This window comes from Sorex fumeus, unplaced genomic scaffold (genome assembly GCF_029834395.1).
Source record: "Sorex fumeus unplaced genomic scaffold, SorFum_2.1 ptg000265l, whole genome shotgun sequence".
Classification (NCBI taxonomy): domain Eukaryota; kingdom Metazoa; phylum Chordata; class Mammalia; order Eulipotyphla; family Soricidae; genus Sorex; species Sorex fumeus.
Window position 1 is genome coordinate 30,367,242 of NW_026606322.1, and position 19,556 is coordinate 30,386,797.

At 37.5% G+C, this 19,556-nt stretch overlaps 2 protein-coding genes across 2 annotated transcripts; both read left to right on the plus strand.

Annotated features, from left to right (window-relative positions):
- The first annotated feature begins 685 nt into the window (after positions 1–685).
- Positions 686–982, plus strand: LOC130018471 (keratin-associated protein 6-5-like). Its single transcript, XM_056109163.1, has one exon. The coding sequence runs from the start codon at positions 686–688 to the stop codon at positions 980–982; it is 297 nt and encodes a 98-aa protein (XP_055965138.1).
- Positions 983–7,493: 6,511 nt separating this feature from the next.
- LOC130018472 (keratin-associated protein 6-3-like) lies at positions 7,494–17,925 on the plus strand. The gene is made up of 2 exons (XM_056109164.1): positions 7,494–7,558; positions 17,592–17,925. The coding sequence occupies exons 1-2, from the start codon at positions 7,494–7,496 to the stop codon at positions 17,923–17,925; spliced, it is 399 nt and encodes a 132-aa protein (XP_055965139.1).
- The last annotated feature ends 1,631 nt before the right edge of the window (positions 17,926–19,556 follow it).

Genomic DNA, 19,556 nt, shown 5'->3' on the forward strand with positions numbered 1-19,556 from the left:
TTATATCTCAGGTTAATTGCGTAAAGAAAATGGCTGCTCAAAATCACTTTGCATAGAATGAAATATTTTCCTGGAAATTTTCTTGCTTATAAAAATACAGAACTGTAAATGAGATCTCTCCCAGTATTGTGTCTTAAAATAATTGTCTATATTATTTAAAGATAGAGAATATAGAAAATATTGTCTATATTTTTTATATGTCTTTAATTACTTAATTGTTTATATTCACCTTTGAGGGGGTTAGAAACAGCAGACAAGAAATGAAGAGCTTTAAAATCAAAACATATTATCATGACCTTTTGAATGTCAGCCAAAAGAAGGTAAAATTTATAGGTTGTCTGGAGTAGGTCAGAATGTCTATTAAATGCGATTTCTTGCCACAAATGCTGGTTCCTGGAAGATCTTGTGTAAGTCCACTTTTGAAGGAGACAATTCAAATTAATGACTCATAAATGATTCAGGTGTGGCTGAACAATAGTCATGCCCTCTATGTCCTTGAGGCATGCCTTAAGGCCAGGAGTCAACAAATTACTCGGATTGTCTTGCAAATTACTGAGTGACATGATTTATGTGGTGAGTCGCTCCCACAGGGAGGGCATATAAAAGGCCCTGTGCAGGGTGACAGAGCAGACCCAAGTCTCTCACTCTCCTCCTCCACCCAAGGACAACCTCAATAACCAGCACCATGTGTGGTTACTACGGAAGCTACTATGGAGGCCTGGGCTATGGCTATGGAGGCCGTGGCTATGGATGCTGTGGCTATGGAGGCCTGGGCTATGGCTATGGAGGTCGTGGCTATGGATGCTGTGGCTATGGAGGCCTGGGCTATGGCTATGGTGGCCTGGGCTGTGGCTATGGATCCTGCTACGGCTCTGGCTACCGTGGTCTGGGCTGTGGCTATGGCTATGGCTCTGGCTCTCTCTATGGCTGTGGTTATGGATGTGGCTCTGGCTATGGCTCTGGCTTTGGCTACTATTATTGAGAATGCCATAGAAGACACCTACACTGTTTACTGGAACACTGAGATTCACTGTTTTTGAAACTTGGGGATGACTTACCTTCTAGTACTCTCCAGTATACGAATAACTCCATTTCCTGTATATTTGATTCAGGAAGAGTGGAAGCTGGCGGAATTCATCTCATCATTCTGTTTCCATCAGAATGATGGTATCAAACAACTGCTTTGAAGACTTTCATATTAACATTGGTTTCTGTGTTGACCCAATAAATTTCTTCAATTCAAAGCAATCCTGGATTTTATGACAATCATTTAGTGTCCAGTTTTACTTAAAGACTCTTTCAGTTTGTTTATGTTTTAAAGATAGCTCACTATTACTCTCTTTGGGAGAGAGTAATGTTTATTGCTTAAGATTTCTTAAGGTTTGTTTCTTTACTGATTCAAGCATCAGTTGTCTTAGGAAATTTTCTTATGTTTTGAAAATGATTATATATTCTGCTACTAAGGCATATTTACTATGCTGGGTAACTTATTTTTAAATCAAGTATTTCTTATGCATTAAGACAGGCATTGTCTCACTGCACTATGTAGTACAGAAAAAGAAATTTCCCCCAGTTTTTGTAGCCGTGTCTTTCAAAATAATTTGTCAAGGGACATCCTTCTAACTTTTAATATTATTTATTAAATGTACTACTTTATTTTATTTAATTTGGGGGAGAGGTTATATCTGCCAATACTCAGGACTTACACCTGACACTGTGCTCAGGGATCACTCCTGGTGCTTTTATGTCATGAATAGAAGAAAGTAGCCGTGGACAAGGCAAGTGTCTTCACTTATGTACTATCTCTCAGTCCCTCAAAATGTAATATGTTAAAGGTAAAGGTAAAGGCCCTCCCGTTGATCGTCGATTTGCTCGAGCGGGCCCAGTAACGTCTCCACTGGAGACTTTGTTGTTACTGTGTCTGGCATATCGAATACTCTCGGTAGCTTGCCGGGCTCTCTGAGAGGGGCAGAGGAATCGAACTCGGGTCGGCCATGTTGGCCGCGTTAAAATAGGTTTAAAAAATATCCCTTTTTATTTTTAGGAGGAACTATACCCAGAGATATTCAGGAGCTTCCCCAGGCTCAGTGCTTGAGGGTTGCTCTTGGAGGTGTCCAGGAGAATATGGGATCCTTAGGCCATACCTTTTCCCTTTTCGTGCAAAGTCTGTGCTCTCATTTTTAAAACTATCTTCTTGAACCCCAAATTATCCACTTTAAAGTATAAGACTTATGACTTAAGCAATGTTTTAATAACATATTGCATCACTACTACCTAATAATAGATTTTTAGAATAGATTTTAGAGTAGATTTTAGAATCTATTATTAGCACAAATTTGGATGAATAGATGGTTAAAAACATTATATCAGTTAAAGGCACAGAAGATTCTGTATCTTGCAAGATTAGAATTCAAGATGTTGAACATGGATTGCCTCATATTTGGGGCTTAGCAATGGAAGGATCCATTTCCATGATCATGTTGTTGGAATAACTCAGTTCATTTGTTGGAATGAAGAGTTACTACCTTCAGCTCAGCATGGAAAGAAAGAATCTATAGTTCTCCACAAATCAATTCTCAACATGGTTTTCTTGTTTCTGAGTCAACAAAGAAAAGAATCTAAAAAGATGGAGGCCACAATCTTTGACAACAACCACATAGGCACTTACATGCAATAAAATATATTTCTTTTCCCCTTATTTCTCTCATAGGCAGGCTCCCTTTTGTTGGTTTTACTCTATGATGTTTATTATATATCAACTAATTAAACTCTATTATCAACAACACCTTTAGGCATAAATTGTTCTATGGTCAAATTTGATGATATTTGAACTCCTTAGTAAGAGTAGCTTTTGAAGGCAGGATTTGAGATGTGTTTTCCATTTGGGATGATTCTTCAAAGCTCTCTTTCCCCCCAATTCATTTTGATAAACCAGTTGGCTATAACATAGCCGCTTATAATCTTAGAACAATCAGTTTCATTTTTATTATTGACCATCAAAAATCTTTGTAGTTTTCAAGTGCACCTCACTTTAAATTTCCTAACCAATCTTGAACTTGTAAATAAACTAAGTAATTTTGGGAAAAATTTAATGTTTTTATGACATCTCTAGTCCTGTACAAATACAGGAACAAACTATTATAGATTACTTTTTAATTGAATCACCATGAGATAGAGTTACAAAGCTTTCATGTTGAGTTTCAGTCATACAATGATCAAACACCCATCCCTCCACCAGTGCACATTTTCCACCACCAATGTCCCCAGTATTAGCCCTCTTCCCCCACCTCACACCTTCCCTGCCTTTATGCCAGACAATTTTCCTCTTTCTCTCTACTTTTGGGCATTATGGCTTGCAATACAGATACTGAGAGGTCATCATATTTGGTCCTTTATCTACTTTCAGCACACATCTCTCATCCCTAGTGATCCCTCCAACCATCATAAACTTAGTGATCTCTTTTCTATTTCAACTGCTTTTTCCCCCAGCTCGTGAGGCAGTCTAGCAGCCATGGAGCTCTCTTCCTGGGCCTTGTCTCTACTGTCCTTGGGTGTTAGTTTCATATTATGTTAATTTTATATTTCACAAATAACTATAGATTTGAACATAGGAGGAGATGTATGTTTGTTCTCTCACGGAGAACAAGCCTCATTCGTCTGGGCTCTCCAGGCTTTAGGCTTGAAACATCTGTCTTGATTCTTCCAATGAATGATCTGGAGTGACAGGAAAGTCATTTTGATTGACTCAAGATTGTTCACTTGCTGTTTTATAGGTAGAGCTTATTAACCATCTGTGGGAACTAGTTAGAAGAAAGAAGGAACATACTTCTTGATTAACATTATTTGGTGTTCAAGATTTTCAGCATGTAGAAATGAAAGTCCTGGGATATGAGAATGGTCTTTTGAGATAAAGTGAAATACCACATATTCTTTGACAGTGAAACAAAATATTGTCTTCTTGGTCTCCTGTATCCAGAGATGAGTTTATGGAGATGGAAGGCAGGAGAAGGTAGGGTGTGGATCAGGGGTATCAGATATCTCACTGAACCCCTTTTAAACATGTTTGTTAAACTATATTTTTAATTTAATGTGTGTCTTTAAGGAAATTTCCAAGACTTGCACTTACAAGTTTCTGATATGGATCTAATAATTAATTTCTGCTTCTTTGGGGGTGGTATAGTGGTTCACAGAGTCAACTCTCATAACTTCTAAAAGGCTTCCACGCTAGATTTTTGGCCAAAGTCCTCTGGTGATCTGCCTTCTAAGATTCAATTCAGGTTTACTGGAAAAGTATTTGAATTTCTTTCTTATGAATGTCCCTGTCAGTTGGAGGTGTCAGGTGGCATAGCCCTACGTGTTGTCTATGTTTAATAGATTAAGGATAGAAAAGATAAATCTGCCCTCCTTTCTCCTAGATATTTTTGGAGTACATTTACTTGGGGACTGGTTAAGCATTTCACTGGCCTTATATTTTTATCTCCAGTCAGAAAATTTTGTTTGGATAGAAAATTTTACCAGTTAATCATGCCTTCCAGGTATAAGAAAATTCTAACATTAGCCCTTTAGAGGTAAGAAGGTATTGTTTTTTTATGTTATATCACCACTTATGCGATGACTAATACTATAAAGAGTTAACAAAGAGAAGTTGTGATGAAAATATTTGCTGAACATAATCAGGCTGGAAGGAACAAAACTCCACATTTTAGCTTGGAGTTTGTTTTAGTCTCTCCAAGGTACTATTTTGTAATGAGTGACAAAAAGTTGTTAGCCTCAAAGCATAGCTAAACTGACCTCTGAGAAAAATTCACTGAAATGCATGTAAATTTGGTGGTTTCTCTGTGACAACATGGGCATAACAGACAAAAGAGCTATATTTGGAACCAAAGTACATAGAACCAGTTTACAGATACATTTTGCTAGCTTGTAGAAACAAGCTGCCATAGTTTACAATTTAGAATAAGGAGTACAGCTACACAGAGGCACAGATTTACTTCTGGTCATCAAGAAAGAATGAAATACAAGTGAAAAAGAGATTGAAGTGTTGAGAAAGCAAGTACTGATTTTGCCATTGATTCTAGTTAAACATTGGTCATACTGAGGGCAAGGATTTGACAAGATACAGTAGTTATTGAGTCAATTTATGAAAATTAATTTTATTAAACGACTGGTTGACTATGACTATTTTTTCCAGTATGTCCACACCATCAATTATAGATTGACACAAGGAGAACAATTTGTCTCTCTCTTTCTCTCTCTCTTTTTGATCATAAACACAAGCACATATAGATATACACATGCACAAACAGTCCCAAATTATGTATCTACACATGTGTATGTATATATATATGCATATGTGTAAAATATGTTCATGTTCAAGCATATATCAGCTATACACTATAAACACAAAAAGGCTTTTTTTGTCTTCATTTAAATTTTTGAAAAATTCTGATAATCTATTAAAGAAGTCTGATGTGGCTTTCTAGACTGAGATTCAGTTGTCATTATTTGAACATTATAAATTATTATGTTATTATAAATTGGTAAGAAATTCACATAGTACTTCAAAGAAAAAGTCTGCAGAGATAAAAATTTTGGAACTTCTCAGGAACATAGGAGACCAATATCTTTCATTGTAGCATGAATAAGAATTGACATCCTCAAGCTGCTATGGTCACAACCATGGTCACATACCAGGACTCTGTAATCATAGTCAGCCTATCCTAATAGCTGCTATAGAAACTCGGGGTGTCAGGAAAGGAAGCCTCATTTGAAGAACAGTCACTTTCAAGAGTTTTAAATTTATAATCTACTTTAGGATTTGCATACTAATTAAGGGATATGTGGAATGAACCTCAAGTTGCTGATGGATTCCAAAATACTTGGCATTAAAACTATCTCAAGAATTTCATATAACTAATACACCCAAGACAGTGTTGTTGTGTGACAGGATGCTCTTAATAAAATTCTGTGCCTTTAATGAGAGACTACTCTCCTAATTCAGTGACTTGTTTACTGGATTCCAAACTAAAATGATGTCACTACCATGAGCTAATGTAACCCAAGCAGATTTAACTTGTTGAAAACCTAGTTGCATTTAATAATATTCCCTTGAATCCTGCACATATATAGATTTGGGAACAGGAGAATAGCTTAAAGGGAAAAGGAAGGATATGAAGTTTGAGGAGGGAAGATACAGTGGCAGTATAACCTTTACAAAATACTCTGTGTCTTGTAGTTTTCTATGGAGTAATATATTATTCACTATGACATATTTTATTTGGGCATATATATGTGTACATATATATATAACTTTATATATGACCAATAACCAAAGCAGAGCCACGTTGCTTAGCAAATTAACATAGGATACATAGAAAGGGGGTGTATATTCTACTTAACATGAGTTTTGAAAAGATTCTAGAAACTCTAAAAGACTTAATAAAATCCTGTACCCCATATTGGGTCACACATGAGAAGGCACAGTGCTTCCTATATTTTTAGTCAAAATGAATATCTCAGTCTAGTTATGGGTAAACCAGACAAAACCAAGTTGGGAAATTTTCTACCACATAGTCAGCTATTTAAATTTATCAAAGTCAAGAAAGTCAGAGTCACTAATTGGAAGAAACTGAAAAACATTGATAATCAGAAGTAACTTGAATTGGATTCTGAAAAAGGAAAATGGACATAAATAGAAAAAAACTGAAGTGAAGTCTATAGCTTTGTTGAAATATTTTGAAGTTACTTGCTTCACTAAATATACCACAATGGTTATGAATATGTTAAAAATTGGGATCACTGAGTAACGGATGTTGTGATATATGGACTTACAGGATAGATGATAGATGGGTGATAGAAACATTCGGCTTACCAAAGTATATTTCTCATACATATTTGGTCTTCTTCCAGAGTTCATGGGTCATAGCTTCACACAGTCTTGAAAATTTCCTGCTTCGTGAGCATTAGAGTTGTATATTGTTATGTTAATGAAGGCAACTTTTGAAAAACACCTGAGGGAGGGATTGAGTTCTTTGCTAGAAGAAAAAGGTTGAAAACTCTTGTAAGTCCTCCAGGTTGGGAAAGGTGCTAGACATTGCATTTAATTGCCTTGTGTATACCCTTATGCACTTACACATGTATAACAAACACCATAGTACCCCATGTTCCTGAGAGCTTCCATCTTGTTAAACATGTAAAAGTTGGGGAGAATCATGCACCAGGAGAGGGTATTGGAACTCCACATCTTTTCTATTAAACGGACCCATGAATCTCTTTCATCCAGTTCAACAAATCCTGTAGTAGCTTTTATTTTCAGAGTTTCCTTTAAGTAGTAGTTTTGCAATATATTGGGGCCCTAGTGAGCAAATCGCTCTCTTTAGATTTGTGTGCTATACCAGAAAATAGTTAAATTTGAGGTAGGTGCTCTGGGAACCTTGGGTTTATAGCCTGTCAATCAAAAACACAGATATTGGACTTGGTTTGTCACCTCCAGCATGGATTCTGAGGAGGAGACTCAGAACATCTTCAGTGTTTTGTCATCTGGTCAGAAGCCCAGTTGGTAATTGGAGCTGGAACCTCTATCTGGTGTGGAGATTGATTCTGGAAAACTGAGCCCTTCCATACATGGGGTCTCAGTTCTTTAGGTTGACAGTATTAGAATTTAGAAGAATATTTTTGAAACACTGCTGGTATTTGAGAATTGCTTGCTGGTAGAGAGAAACCTTCAGATATCAGTGCTGAAAATTGGTCTCAGGAAACCAACAAGGCAGATATATTGGAATTTTTTGTCTCTCTTCTGTCAATTTTCTATAAAGTTAAAATTATTCTAAAACATAACATTAAAAAAGAAATAAACCTCTTGCATTTCATTGATTTGACAGCCATTAATTTTTTTAAGTATCAAACTTTACTAGAAACCAATTGCATACTAGGCACAATAATGAACATGGCGCTGTCAGGAGGACTCAGTTGTAATTGGGGTGGGGTTGATTTAGATGAAAAGGGTCAGGGAAGTCAAGGCAAAGTTTCAAAAAATGAATGAAATAATTCCAGACAGTAATGGGTTCATCTAAATATATATGGAAATTATAGGGGAATATATAGGGTTCTTTATGAGTGACGATATGAGACCAGCTGGTCATGGAGAGTCTGAGAGAATTAAGAGAATCTTTATGATTTTGCTGTTACTTTAGGATTTTATGTAAGGAGAGATCAAAAGGCAACAAACTGAGCCTATCTGAAGAATCCAAAGACTATGACATGCATATTATAGAGACGAGCTAGTATTAGCATAGAAGAAATTAAGGTAGGAATAAGTAAGATCATGTCAGCTATGTTTTCTAGGCTGCATGTTGCTAGATGAATCAAACAAAAAAATATAAGATAGCCTTAGTTTTTAATGTTAGAAAAATCACTAGCGATAGCACAGCGGTAGGGCATTCACCTTACAAGCGGCCAACATGGCTGACCCGAGTTCGAGTTCTCCGCCCCTCTCGGAGAGACCGGCAAGCTACCGAGAGTATTCGATATGCCAAACACAGTAACAACAAAGTCTCCAATGGAGACATTACTGGGCCTGCTGGAGCAAATCCACGATCAACGGGAGGGCCTTTACCTTTACCTTGGAAAAATCACATTGCCTCAGAGGTTTTCCTCACAAATTTGAAAAATTTCATAATCTGAATTTCAAATTTGAATTTTATCATTCTAAAATTAAAATTGAACTGCATGCCTAGTGTTTATGTTAGCAGTTCTTTTTTTTTTTCCCCTTTATTATATTTTATTTTTTTTTAAAGTTGTAGATTTACAATTTTTTGTGCTTTGGTTTCAATTATACAATGATCAGATACCCATCCCTCCACCAGTGCCCATTTTCCACCACCATGGATAATATCCCTCCCACCCCCATCCCCCCATCCCCCCTGTCTCTGTGGCAGGGCAATCCCCTGTGTTCTCTCTCTCCTTTTGGGTGTTGTGGTCTGCAAAAGAGGCATTGAGTGGCAAACATGTTCAGTCCATAGTCTACTTTCGACATGCATCTCCCCTCCTGGGAGGATCCTCCAAACATCCTTTATTTGGTGCTCCCTTCTCTCTCTGAACTGCCCTTTCCTCTAGGATACCCGGCTGGCCTCTAAGTTATGGAGTAATCCTCCTGGTGCTGATCTCAGCTATTCTTGGGTATTAATCTCTTACTTTGTTACTTTATATCCCCCAGATGAATGCAATCTTTCTATGTCTATCCCTCTCTTTCTGACTCATTTCGCTTAGCATGATACTTTCCATATTGTACCACTTGTATGTAAATATCATGACTTCATCTTTTCTAAGAGCTACATAGTACTCCATTGTGTAGATGTACCAAAGTTTCTTTAACCAGTCATCTGTTCTTGGGCACTCAGGTTTCTTCCAGTTTCTGGCTATTGTAAAGAGTGCTGCAATGAACAAACAAGTGCAGATGTCACTTCGACTATACATTTTTGCCTCTCTGGGATATATTCCCAGGAGTGGTATTGCTGGGTCAAATGGGAGCTCAATTTCTAATTTTTTGAGAATCGTCCATACTGTTTTCCAGAAGGGCTGAACCAGTGGACATTCCCACCAACAGTGAAATAGAGTCCCTTTCTCACCACATCCACGCCAGCATCGGTTGCTTTTGTTCTTTTGAATGTGGGCTTGTCTCTGAGGTGTGAGATGGTATCTCATTGTGGTTTTGATCTGCATCTCCCTGATGATTAATGATGTAGAGCATTTTCTCATGTGCTTTTTTGCCATTCGGATTTCTTCTTTGAGAAAGTTTCTGTTCATTTCATTGCCCCATTTTTGGATGGGGTTGGATGTTTTCTTCTTGTGGAGTTTAACCAGTATTTTGTATATCCTGGATATCAACCCCTTGTCAGATGTGTATTCGGCGAATATCCTTTCCCATTCTGTAGACTGTCTTTGTATTTTGGTCACTGTTTCTTTGGAGGTGCAGAAGCTTCTTAGTTTAAGATAGTCCCATTTATCTATCTCTGTTTTCACTTGCTCGGCCAGTGGCGTGGCATCTTTGAAGATACCATTAGCTTCAATGTCATGGAGGATTTTGCCAACTTTATCTTCAATGTACCTTATGGTTTCTGGTCTGATGTTGAGGTCTTTAATCCATTTTGATCTTACTTTTGTACATGGTGTTAGGCAGAGTTCTGAGCCTATTTTTTTGCATGTAGCCATCCAGTGATGCCAACACAATTTATTAAAGAGGCTTTCCTTACTCCACTTCACATTACTTGCACCTTTATCAAAGATTAGATGAGCATATGATTGAGGAGAGGTGTCAGTGTATTCAACCCTGTTCCATTGGTCTGCAGTTCTGCCTTTGTTCCAGTACCATGCTGTTTTAATTATTACTGCTTTGTAGTACAGTTTGAAGTTCGGGAGGTTGATTCCTCCCATTTTCTTTTTCCCAAGAATTGCTTTAGCTATTCGTGGGGGCTTATTGTTCCATATAAATTTCAGGAGTGTTTGCTCCATTTCTTTGAAGAATGTCATGGGTATCCTTATAGGGATTGCATTGAATTTATACAATGCTTTTGGTAGTATTGCCATTTTGACAATGTTAAGTCTCCCGACCCATGAGCAGGGATATCTTTCCATTTCCTCATGTCCTCTTTTATTTCCTGAAGTAGCGTTTTGTAGTTTTCTTTGTACAGGTCCTTTACTTCCTTAGTTAAGCTGATTCCTAGGTACTTGATTTTCTGGGGCACAATTGTGAACGGGATTGTTTTTTTCATGTTGCTTTCTTCTCTCTCACTGTTTGCGTATAGGAAAGCCATGGACTTTTGGGTATTGATTTTATAACTTGCAACTTTACTATACGAGTCTATTGTTTCTAGGAGTTTTTTGGTGGAAGTTATTGGGTTCTCTAAGTAGAGTATCATATCATCTGCGAATAGTGAGAGCTTGATTTCTTCCTTTCCTACCTGAATGCCCTTAATATCTTTTTCCTGCCTAATCGCTATTGCAAGTACTTCCAGTACTATATTGAACAGCAGTGGAGAGAGTGGGCATCCCTGTCTCGTCCCTGTTCTTAGAGGGAAGGCTCTCAGTTTTTCCCCATTGAGGATGATGCTTGCTGTAGGCTTGTCGTAGATGGCTTTAATTATGTTGAGGAAGGTCCCCTCTATACCCATTTTGGCTAGGGTTTTCATCATAAAGGGGTGCTGGATCTTATCAAATGCTTTCTCTGCATCTATTGATATGATCATATGCTTTTTATCTTTTCTTTTGTTGATATGGTGGATTATGTTGATTGATTTCCGAATGTTAAACCATCCTTGCATCCCTGGGATGAATCCTACTTGGTCATGGTGTATGATCTTTTTGATGAGTAGTTGGATTCTATTTGCTAGTAGTTTGTTGAGGATCTTTGCATCTGTGTTCATCAGGGATATCGGCCTGTAATTCTCTTTCTTTGTGGTATCTCTGTCTGCTTTTGGTATCAGTGTGATATTTGCTTCGTAGAAACTGTTCGGAAGTGTTTTTGATATTTCAAGTTCGTGGAAAAGCTTAAAGAGCATCGGGAGTATGTCCTCTTTAAAGATTTGGAAGAATTCACTAGTGAATCCATCCGGGCCAGGACTTTTGTGCTTGGGGAGACTTTTTATTACCATTTCAATTTCCTTGATGGTGATAGGTCTGTTCAGGTATTCCAGGTCTTCTTGGTTCAGCCTTGGGAGTCTGTAGGAGTCTAGGAATTTATCCATTTCCTCGAGGTTTTGATGTTCCGTGGCATAAAGCTTTTCAAAGTACTCCCTGAGGATCCTCTGAATTTCTGTGGTTTCTGTTGTAATGACCCCTTTTTCATTTCTGATTCGGTTTATTAGGGTTTTCTCTCTAGCTTTCTTTGTGAGTTTTGCTAGAGGCTTATCGATCTTGTTAATTTTCTCAAAGAACCAGCTTTTGGTTTCATTGAGCTTTCGGATTGTTTTTTGGGTTTCCATCTCGTTAATCTCTGCTCTGAGTTTTATTATTTCCTTTCTCCTGTTCGGGTTGTGCTCCTTTTTTTGGTCCTTCTCCAAGCTCTTAAGCTGTGAGGTTAGGTTACTTATGTGTGCTCGCTCCTCCTTCCTGAGGAATGCTTGTAGAGCTATAAACTTTCCTCTTAACACAGCCTTTGCTGTGTCCCATAAGTTTTGGTAACTCGTGTTCTCATTTTCATTCGTTTCTAGGAATCTTTTGATTTCCTCTTTGATTTCCTGTCTAATCCACTCGTTGTTCAATAGTGCACTGTTTAATTTCCAGGTGTTTGATTTAGTTTTCTGTTTTTGTGTGTGATTTACTTCTAATTTCAGCGCATTATGGTCTGAGAAGATTGTTGATACAATCTCTACCTTCTTAATTTTATGGAGGCATGTTTTGTGGCTCAGCATGTGGTCTATCTTGGAGAATGTTCCATGTACGCTTGAGAAGAATGTGTATTCAGCTTTTTGTGGATGAAGTGTCCTGCATATATCTACTAAGTCCCTTTCTTCCATTGTTTCCCTCAAATGAAGTATGTCCTTGCTAAGTTTGAGTCTGGTTGATCTATCAAGAGGTGACAAAGCAGTGTTGAAGTCTCCCACTAGTATTGTGTTGCTATTGATGTCTTTTTCCAAATCTATGAGTAGTTGTTTTAAGTACTTTGCTGGTCTCTCATTAGGTGCATATACATTTATTATTGTAAGTTCTTCCTGTTGTACAGATCCTTTGATCAATAAGAAATGGCCTTCACTGTCTCTTATGACCTTCCTCACTCTGAAATCGATGTGGTCTGATATAAGGATGGCTACCCCAGCTTTTTTATGGGAGCTGTTTGCCTGTAGGATTGTTTTCCAGCCTTTGACTCTGAGTCTGTGTTTGCTTTGACTATTGAGATGCATTTCTTGCAGGCAACAGAATGTTGGGTTCAATTTTCTAATCCATCCTTCCACTCTATGTCTTTTAATTGGTGCGTTTAGCCCATTGACATTGAGAGAGATTATTGTTATGGGATTTTGTCCCATTGTTCTGTTAAAATTTTGGTGTATTTGAGGGGCCTTTCTTGCCTTAAAGTAGCCCATTTAGTTGTTCTTGTAACCATGGTTTTGAATCTATGAAGTTCCTGAGCTGTTGTTTGTCTGTGAAACTGTGTGTTGTTCCTTCTATTATGAATGAGAGTCTTGCTGGGAAAAGTATTTTGGGGGAGGCATTTATTTCATTGAGTTTTTTTTCTATGTCCCACCACTGTTTTCGGGCCATGAGGGTTTCATCAGAAAAATCAGCTGTGAATTTTAAGGATGCTCCTTTGTAAGAGATTTCTTTCTTCGATCTTGCTGCTTTCAGAATTTTGTCTCTGTCTAAGGTTTTGGTCATTTTGATCAGAATGTGTCTTGGGGTATTTTTATTCGGATTTCTTCTAGCTGGTACCCTTCGGGCCTCCTGAATGTGGTCACAAGTTTTCTTCAGCTCTGGAAATGTTGTAGCAATGATTTCTTTGACAGTTTCTTCTTCATCGAGGTTTTCTTCCTGTACCTCTGGGACTCCAATAATTCTTGTGTTACTCCTCTTGGCTTCATCACGATCTTCTCTTGCCATCTGTTCCCGAATTGTGAGTCTCTTTTCCATTTTCTGCTCTTTTCGGGAGAGTCTCTGAACTTCATCTTCGAGCTCACTGATTCTGTTCTCAGCAGCTGTTACTCTGCTGCTGAGGCCTTCCACTGAGCTTTTCAATTCGCCTATGAGATTTTTCAGGTCTGACATTTCTGATTGCATTTTCCTCATTTCTGCCTTCAGATCCTCTTGTCTTCTATTGGCATTGCTTTCCATTGTTTCTTTTAATTCCCTAAGCATCCTAAGTAGCTCCCATCTGAATTCCTTGTCAGAGAGGTTGTCTAACACTACAGTACTGTTGGTGTCATCTGGGCTAGACTCTTCAATATGAAAGTTTGGTGGGCTTTTGCGTTGCTTTACCATTGTGAGAGGTGTGGTTTAGTCCTTCACGTTCACTGTTACTATTCTGCTTTGATATGCAGTGTGAGTTAAGATAGGCTTATGAGTTATTGGCTATTGTGCTTCTAGTGGCTGAGCTAAAATAGAGAAGTTTCCATCTAAGAAGTTAGCTTATGGTTCCTATGGCATATGTAGTGGGAAAATATTTCGCGGCCGCTGACGCGGCCGCGGCTCCGGAAAGAGTCCCTGGCACTAGGCGAGGAGTTGGGAAAGTCTCCTGTTTGGAATTGGAGCCGTTCAGCTTTGTTGCCCAGATCTGGGCCTCTGTGCCTGTCCCACGCAGATCAGGGGTTGAAAACCGGCTGTCTAGGGGCTGTTTCTAGCTGCGCGTGCCCAGAGAGGGACCAGAGCCCTTGGGGGCGGGCTGTACCTGTTGGAATTGGAGCCATTCAGCTTTGTTGCCCAGAGCTGGGCCTCTGTGCCCGTCCCACGCAGATCAGGGGTTGAAAACCGGCTGTCTAGGGGCTGTTTCTCTATGTTAGCAGTTCTAATGTGAAGACTGAAGGATGATAGATAGTTTAGGAAGGAGACCTAATTTGTGACATGCATGGTTTAAGTATAGGGAAAAAAAATCTAAAAGACTGAATCATACATTTAATTTTGTCTTGTTAATTTTTAATGATTATGACAAAATTGAGAACACATTTGGAGATGGATATACATGAAAAGACTGAAAATTAATGTATCAAATGTTCCCTGTAAATTAATTTTATTATTACATCATTTTAATATTAGCATGATATACTTGTGTAATGCCAGAAATAGAACTGAAATTTGAGAAAAATAATGTATTTAAAAATTTCAATATAAACAGTGTTTAGGTTGAGACTAGACTAGGATAATTGGGACAAACAGCTCGACACTCATATTTGAGAGTGAAATCTGAGGACAAAAAATAAATCGGAAGAAGCATCTGTTGAGGTTGGAGTTAAATTTATGTATGTAGCAAGATTAAGGTAATGCTTAGAAAGAAAAGAAAGGATGGTGAATCTGAATACTGACTGGTCCTGAGTATAATGATGTTCTGACCTCTAGATTTGATAGAACTGATGTCTGGATATCTACAAGATTTTATCAATGCCTCTCTGGAGAAATAAAGACCAGGAAGTATGAGCAAGAGATAAAGAAGGATTAGATATTAGAACAGTGACAAGGAAATAAATGTACCTGTGAAGTTTTTGTGTATGAAGCAAAACAAAAATTATTTCTAAGGGTATGAGGAGTGAAAATATTATTTCACTCTTTGGAATATTTTGGGACATATTTTAGAATTTTATTCAGAATAACATACAAGGGAAAATTTATTTAGAAGAACATAAAGAGGAGTATAGTGGACAAGGCACTAGCGTTGCATGGACCCAACTGGGTTCAGTCTCAGAAATTCCACATGATCCTATAAAACTCACAAGGAGTGAGTCCTGAGCACAAAGCCAGGAGTAAGCCCTGAGCACTGAAGAGTATCCACCCTCCTCCACACAAGCAGCATAAAATACAAAATTCTTACTGGTATGTTCAGAGATGATAAAAGAATTCTCTGGAGACACAAATTAGCCATGTACCCCTTGCCCCCAATTAAAAAAGTTTTATTGAATATACTTACATGCAATATATTTTCCAGAAGAAGATTGGGATGTAATAAAGTGAAGAAACACTCTGCTTCAAATGACTAAGTTAAGCAGAGAATAAAATATATTCACAATATATTGTGTCATAATATGTGTCTACTTTACAAAGTGAAAAAGCATACATCTAACAAGAGGAAGACTAACCTCTTGGTGGCGATCATTAATGTAATATATACAGATGTTAAGTTATAATGCTATACACCTGAAATCTATGTAGTGTAATAAATTATCACTTCAATAAACATTCAAATTTTAAAAAGTGCACCTAAAGAAGCACACCTGGAAGTAGATTAAAAAACATATAAAGACTGAAAAGATGAATGTGTTGATCTGATCATTAAAGGAAAACATTTTTTTTCTCTTTAATTAAGATGCAGTTTTCTTTTGACTTGTTTGAAATAGTGTGTTAGCTGAATTGAGTAATTAAAAAAAGTTCTGTCCTTATTTTAAATATATCCAGAGGGAATTGATTAAAATGCATAGGGTGTCTGGTTCTTGAACTTCTTCACTGCAATGTCAACCAGCCCCAAATTCCATTCTCTAAAATCTGCCTAAAAGTATTTGAGGGTTTTTTTTATGAAGATATAAAGGAACATCAGAAATTCATAGGAATCATTCAACCTGTTCTTTGTTGTATTTGGTCCCTGAAATTGAACCCAAATGACCTGTCTTAGAGGGCCCCTGCTCTAGCTCTATCACTCTATGAGCAACATTCTCAGTAACCCCACCCCATATTCCACCACAAGTTTTTCTTAAAGGTGTAAAAGAGGTTTAAAAAATCATAATGTAAAATGTCTCTGTTTATTTTTTACTTGGGGGCCACAATTGGCAGGGCACAAAGCTAACTCCTGGTTCTGGCCCCAGGTATCACTCCTGGTGGGCTCAGGGCATCTTGTGGGGTTTAGGGATCAAATCACACTTGGCCATGTGCAAAGCAAGTACCTTACCCACTGTACCAGCTCTTCAGTCATGGCTTGTCTTTTGACTAACCAAGAGGGTATGTTACAGCACAGAGATTTGAGTGGATTTGTAGAACCATAAGTTATGTTAGGAAAGTAGCATGTTGGGGTTACCAAGCCTACTTGTTGGATGTCATGAGAAAAGAATGGTTCTCAAAGTTAACATAATTAGGTTGAGCTGAACCTATTGGATAATTCCTTACCAAATTAAGCACTGCATATGCAAGTATAGTCTGTCAATGAAAATATGGACTGTCATGCAATAAAAGAAAATTTGTATTTTCTTGTCCATCCCTTACTGTTGAATGTCAATGAGAAACTCATCTGAACAGTACGAAGCACAAGGTGTTTTCTCAGCATCTATTTATCTATAAATTTGAGTGGTTTTTTTGTTCATTTTTATTCCTAATCTTAACTGTAACCCTAATCCCATAATCATGATGCTAACCTAACCTTAAGTGCTAACCCTAACTTCAACCCAAATCCCAGTGAATTTTTTGAGGTGAATGTCATGGAATTGAATAACACACAATTGAGTAATTGTAGAACAGGCATTGCATGTGTGAACAAAGAGTTTTGAGGAAGAATGAAAAGAAATTATGAGTCAAAAGAGTGTTATACTTTGTGAAATATTATAAAATTTAAAAAACATCTGGTGCTAAGAACCTGAAACATATATTTATCTTGGTGCAAAGGACAGATACAAGAAGATAAAATAAAAGTCTGATCTGCGATGGAGCTTCATAGTATAAACTGTATCCCATCAATCAAGGCCTCAATGGAATGGGGAGAGTCCAATGTAGATACCAAGCAAGGCAGTCTTCTTGAATCTCTCTGATGTTTAATCTTGTGGTGGAGAAATAACAAACGGATGAGTTTAGCCATAAAATAACCTAATGGCATGACAGCAATGTTGGGTCCCACCCACACTGAGGGTATATAAAAGGCCCTGTTCAGGGTCACTGGGCAGACCCAAGTCACTCACTCTCCTCCTCTACCCAAGGACAACCTCAACAACCAGCACCATGTGTGGCTACTACGGAAACTACTATGGAGGCCGTGGCTATGGATGCTGTGGCTATGGAGGTCTGGGCTATGGCTATGGCGGCCGTGGCTATGGATGCTGTGGCTATGGAGGCCTGGGCTATGGCTTTGGAGGCCGTGGCTATGGATGCTGTGGCTATGGAGGCCTGGGCTATGGCTATGGTGGCCGTGGCTATGGATGCTGTGGCTATGGAGGCCTGGGCTGTGGCTATGGCTATGGCTCTGGCTCTCTCTACGGCTGTGGCTATGGATGTGGCTCTGGCTATGGCTCTGGTTTCGGCTACTACTACTAAGGATACTATGGAAGACAACCTGTATCTACACAAGGACCTTGGGATTTACCATTTCTGAATCCCATATATTTTGAACTTTGTGGATAACTCATCTTCTGATCACCTTCAGTCTTTCTTTTACTAGTATTTTGCTCAAAACAAGGGGGGAAATCCTGACCTTAACCTTGAACAATCCTCAATGGTCTTATTTGGAATGAGGCTGTCAGCATTCTATGTTTCAATTCTCCTGCTATAGTCTTTTCCCAGTTTTTCTAATAAACCTGTTGAATCTCCAATGATAGACGTGTTTTCTTTTTCTCTTAAAGTGTCTTTCTTATTCTTCCTCTTATGACACAATTGTGGTTACCTAAGTGTGGTAGAGAAGGAATAGAGGGTTGTGTCCTATAGCAGGGTGTCATTTATACTCTGTACATCAGTGAACCCAATGAATTATGAATATAAAGGAACATATAATGAATGCAGTCTTTTGTCTTTATTTCTTGGATTAAAGAAACTACTATCTAGCACATACCTTTTTTTCACTCTTTCAATTTTAGTTTCTCTAATTTTAAATTTGCATCACAAAAATGGTAATCATGTAGTCACTACTTTTAGGTGAGATAACATATAATATAAAGTCCTGATAATATATGATATAGTGGTCTACCCCATACTCACTCATAAAAAATATATTTAATTGTGTGATATGTAGGTTTCACCATGGGGTAAGTCTATAACTTTGGGCAAATTGTATCTTCCTTTTAATTTTTTTCAGACAAAACAGACTGTTAATTTTTTTTTAAATTTTAAATTGTATCTTTTTTGACCTTTTATAAACATTACAACACACATTCTGAGATATTTATGATGATTTAATACTAAAATATGTAAAGGACTTAGAATGTGCCTGAAATGTAATAAATTTAATATGTTATTTGCTAATATATGTGTAAATTGTTCTCTGTTTATACATAAACATTCTGCTCACATTGGCTGGTATTAGTCATGAAATTCTTATGACAAAATGCTATATAAAAATGTATAACTGGTAAGACTGTAGTATAAATACAGATAGATGTAATAAAAACATTCCAGTAAGAACTTCAGTGAGTTCTTACATTTTTCTCCATTTTCTGTCTACCATTTTATTTATGAAATTCTTACTATCCAATTCCTATCCAGTTAGATCTAGATTAGATCTAGAATCTGTTCGAAAGTCTCTTTCATATTTGTATTATTTCTATTTGTTACAATTTGCTCCCGTTATAACAATTTCTGAGTTTGTTTCTCATCTCACCTCAAATAAATATTCAGATAATCTTAAGTAAATCTACATTTTTACTTGTATCTGCATGCCTGTCATACTTTCAGAAATTACATAGCTCTTAAACATTAGATAACTTTAAGACTGCATTCATGTTTCAGCCCTTTTCTTAAAATATCAGTATTTCAAAAGTTGAGATTCAGAGTTTTCTGCAGGTTCTGATTTTTAGTAGCTTTTTATTTTTAAACAGTTCTATCCTTTGCAAGGATTCTTAAACACAGCTAGTACTGAGTCAAGAAATTTATTCTTTCAGAATATCTGCGTTGACATATATGAACCTCTCTCTCACATAAGCATTTCTTATACATCATGCAAATTTAAGCAAAAA

What these genes read in the sequence shown, in the direction of transcription:
- LOC130018471 (XM_056109163.1), top strand. Translation starts at nt 686, where the DNA reads ATGTGTGGTTACTACGGAAGCTACTATGGAGGCCTGGGCTATGGCTAT.
- LOC130018472 (XM_056109164.1), top strand. Translation starts at nt 7,494, where the DNA reads ATGGATTCTGAGGAGGAGACTCAGAACATCTTCAGTGTTTTGTCATCT. An exon ending in TCTGGTCAGAAGCCCAGTTG is followed by an intron (nt 7,559 to 17,591) that starts GTAATTGGAGCT and finishes CCTCTACCCAAG; the next exon opens with GACAACCTCAACAACCAGCA.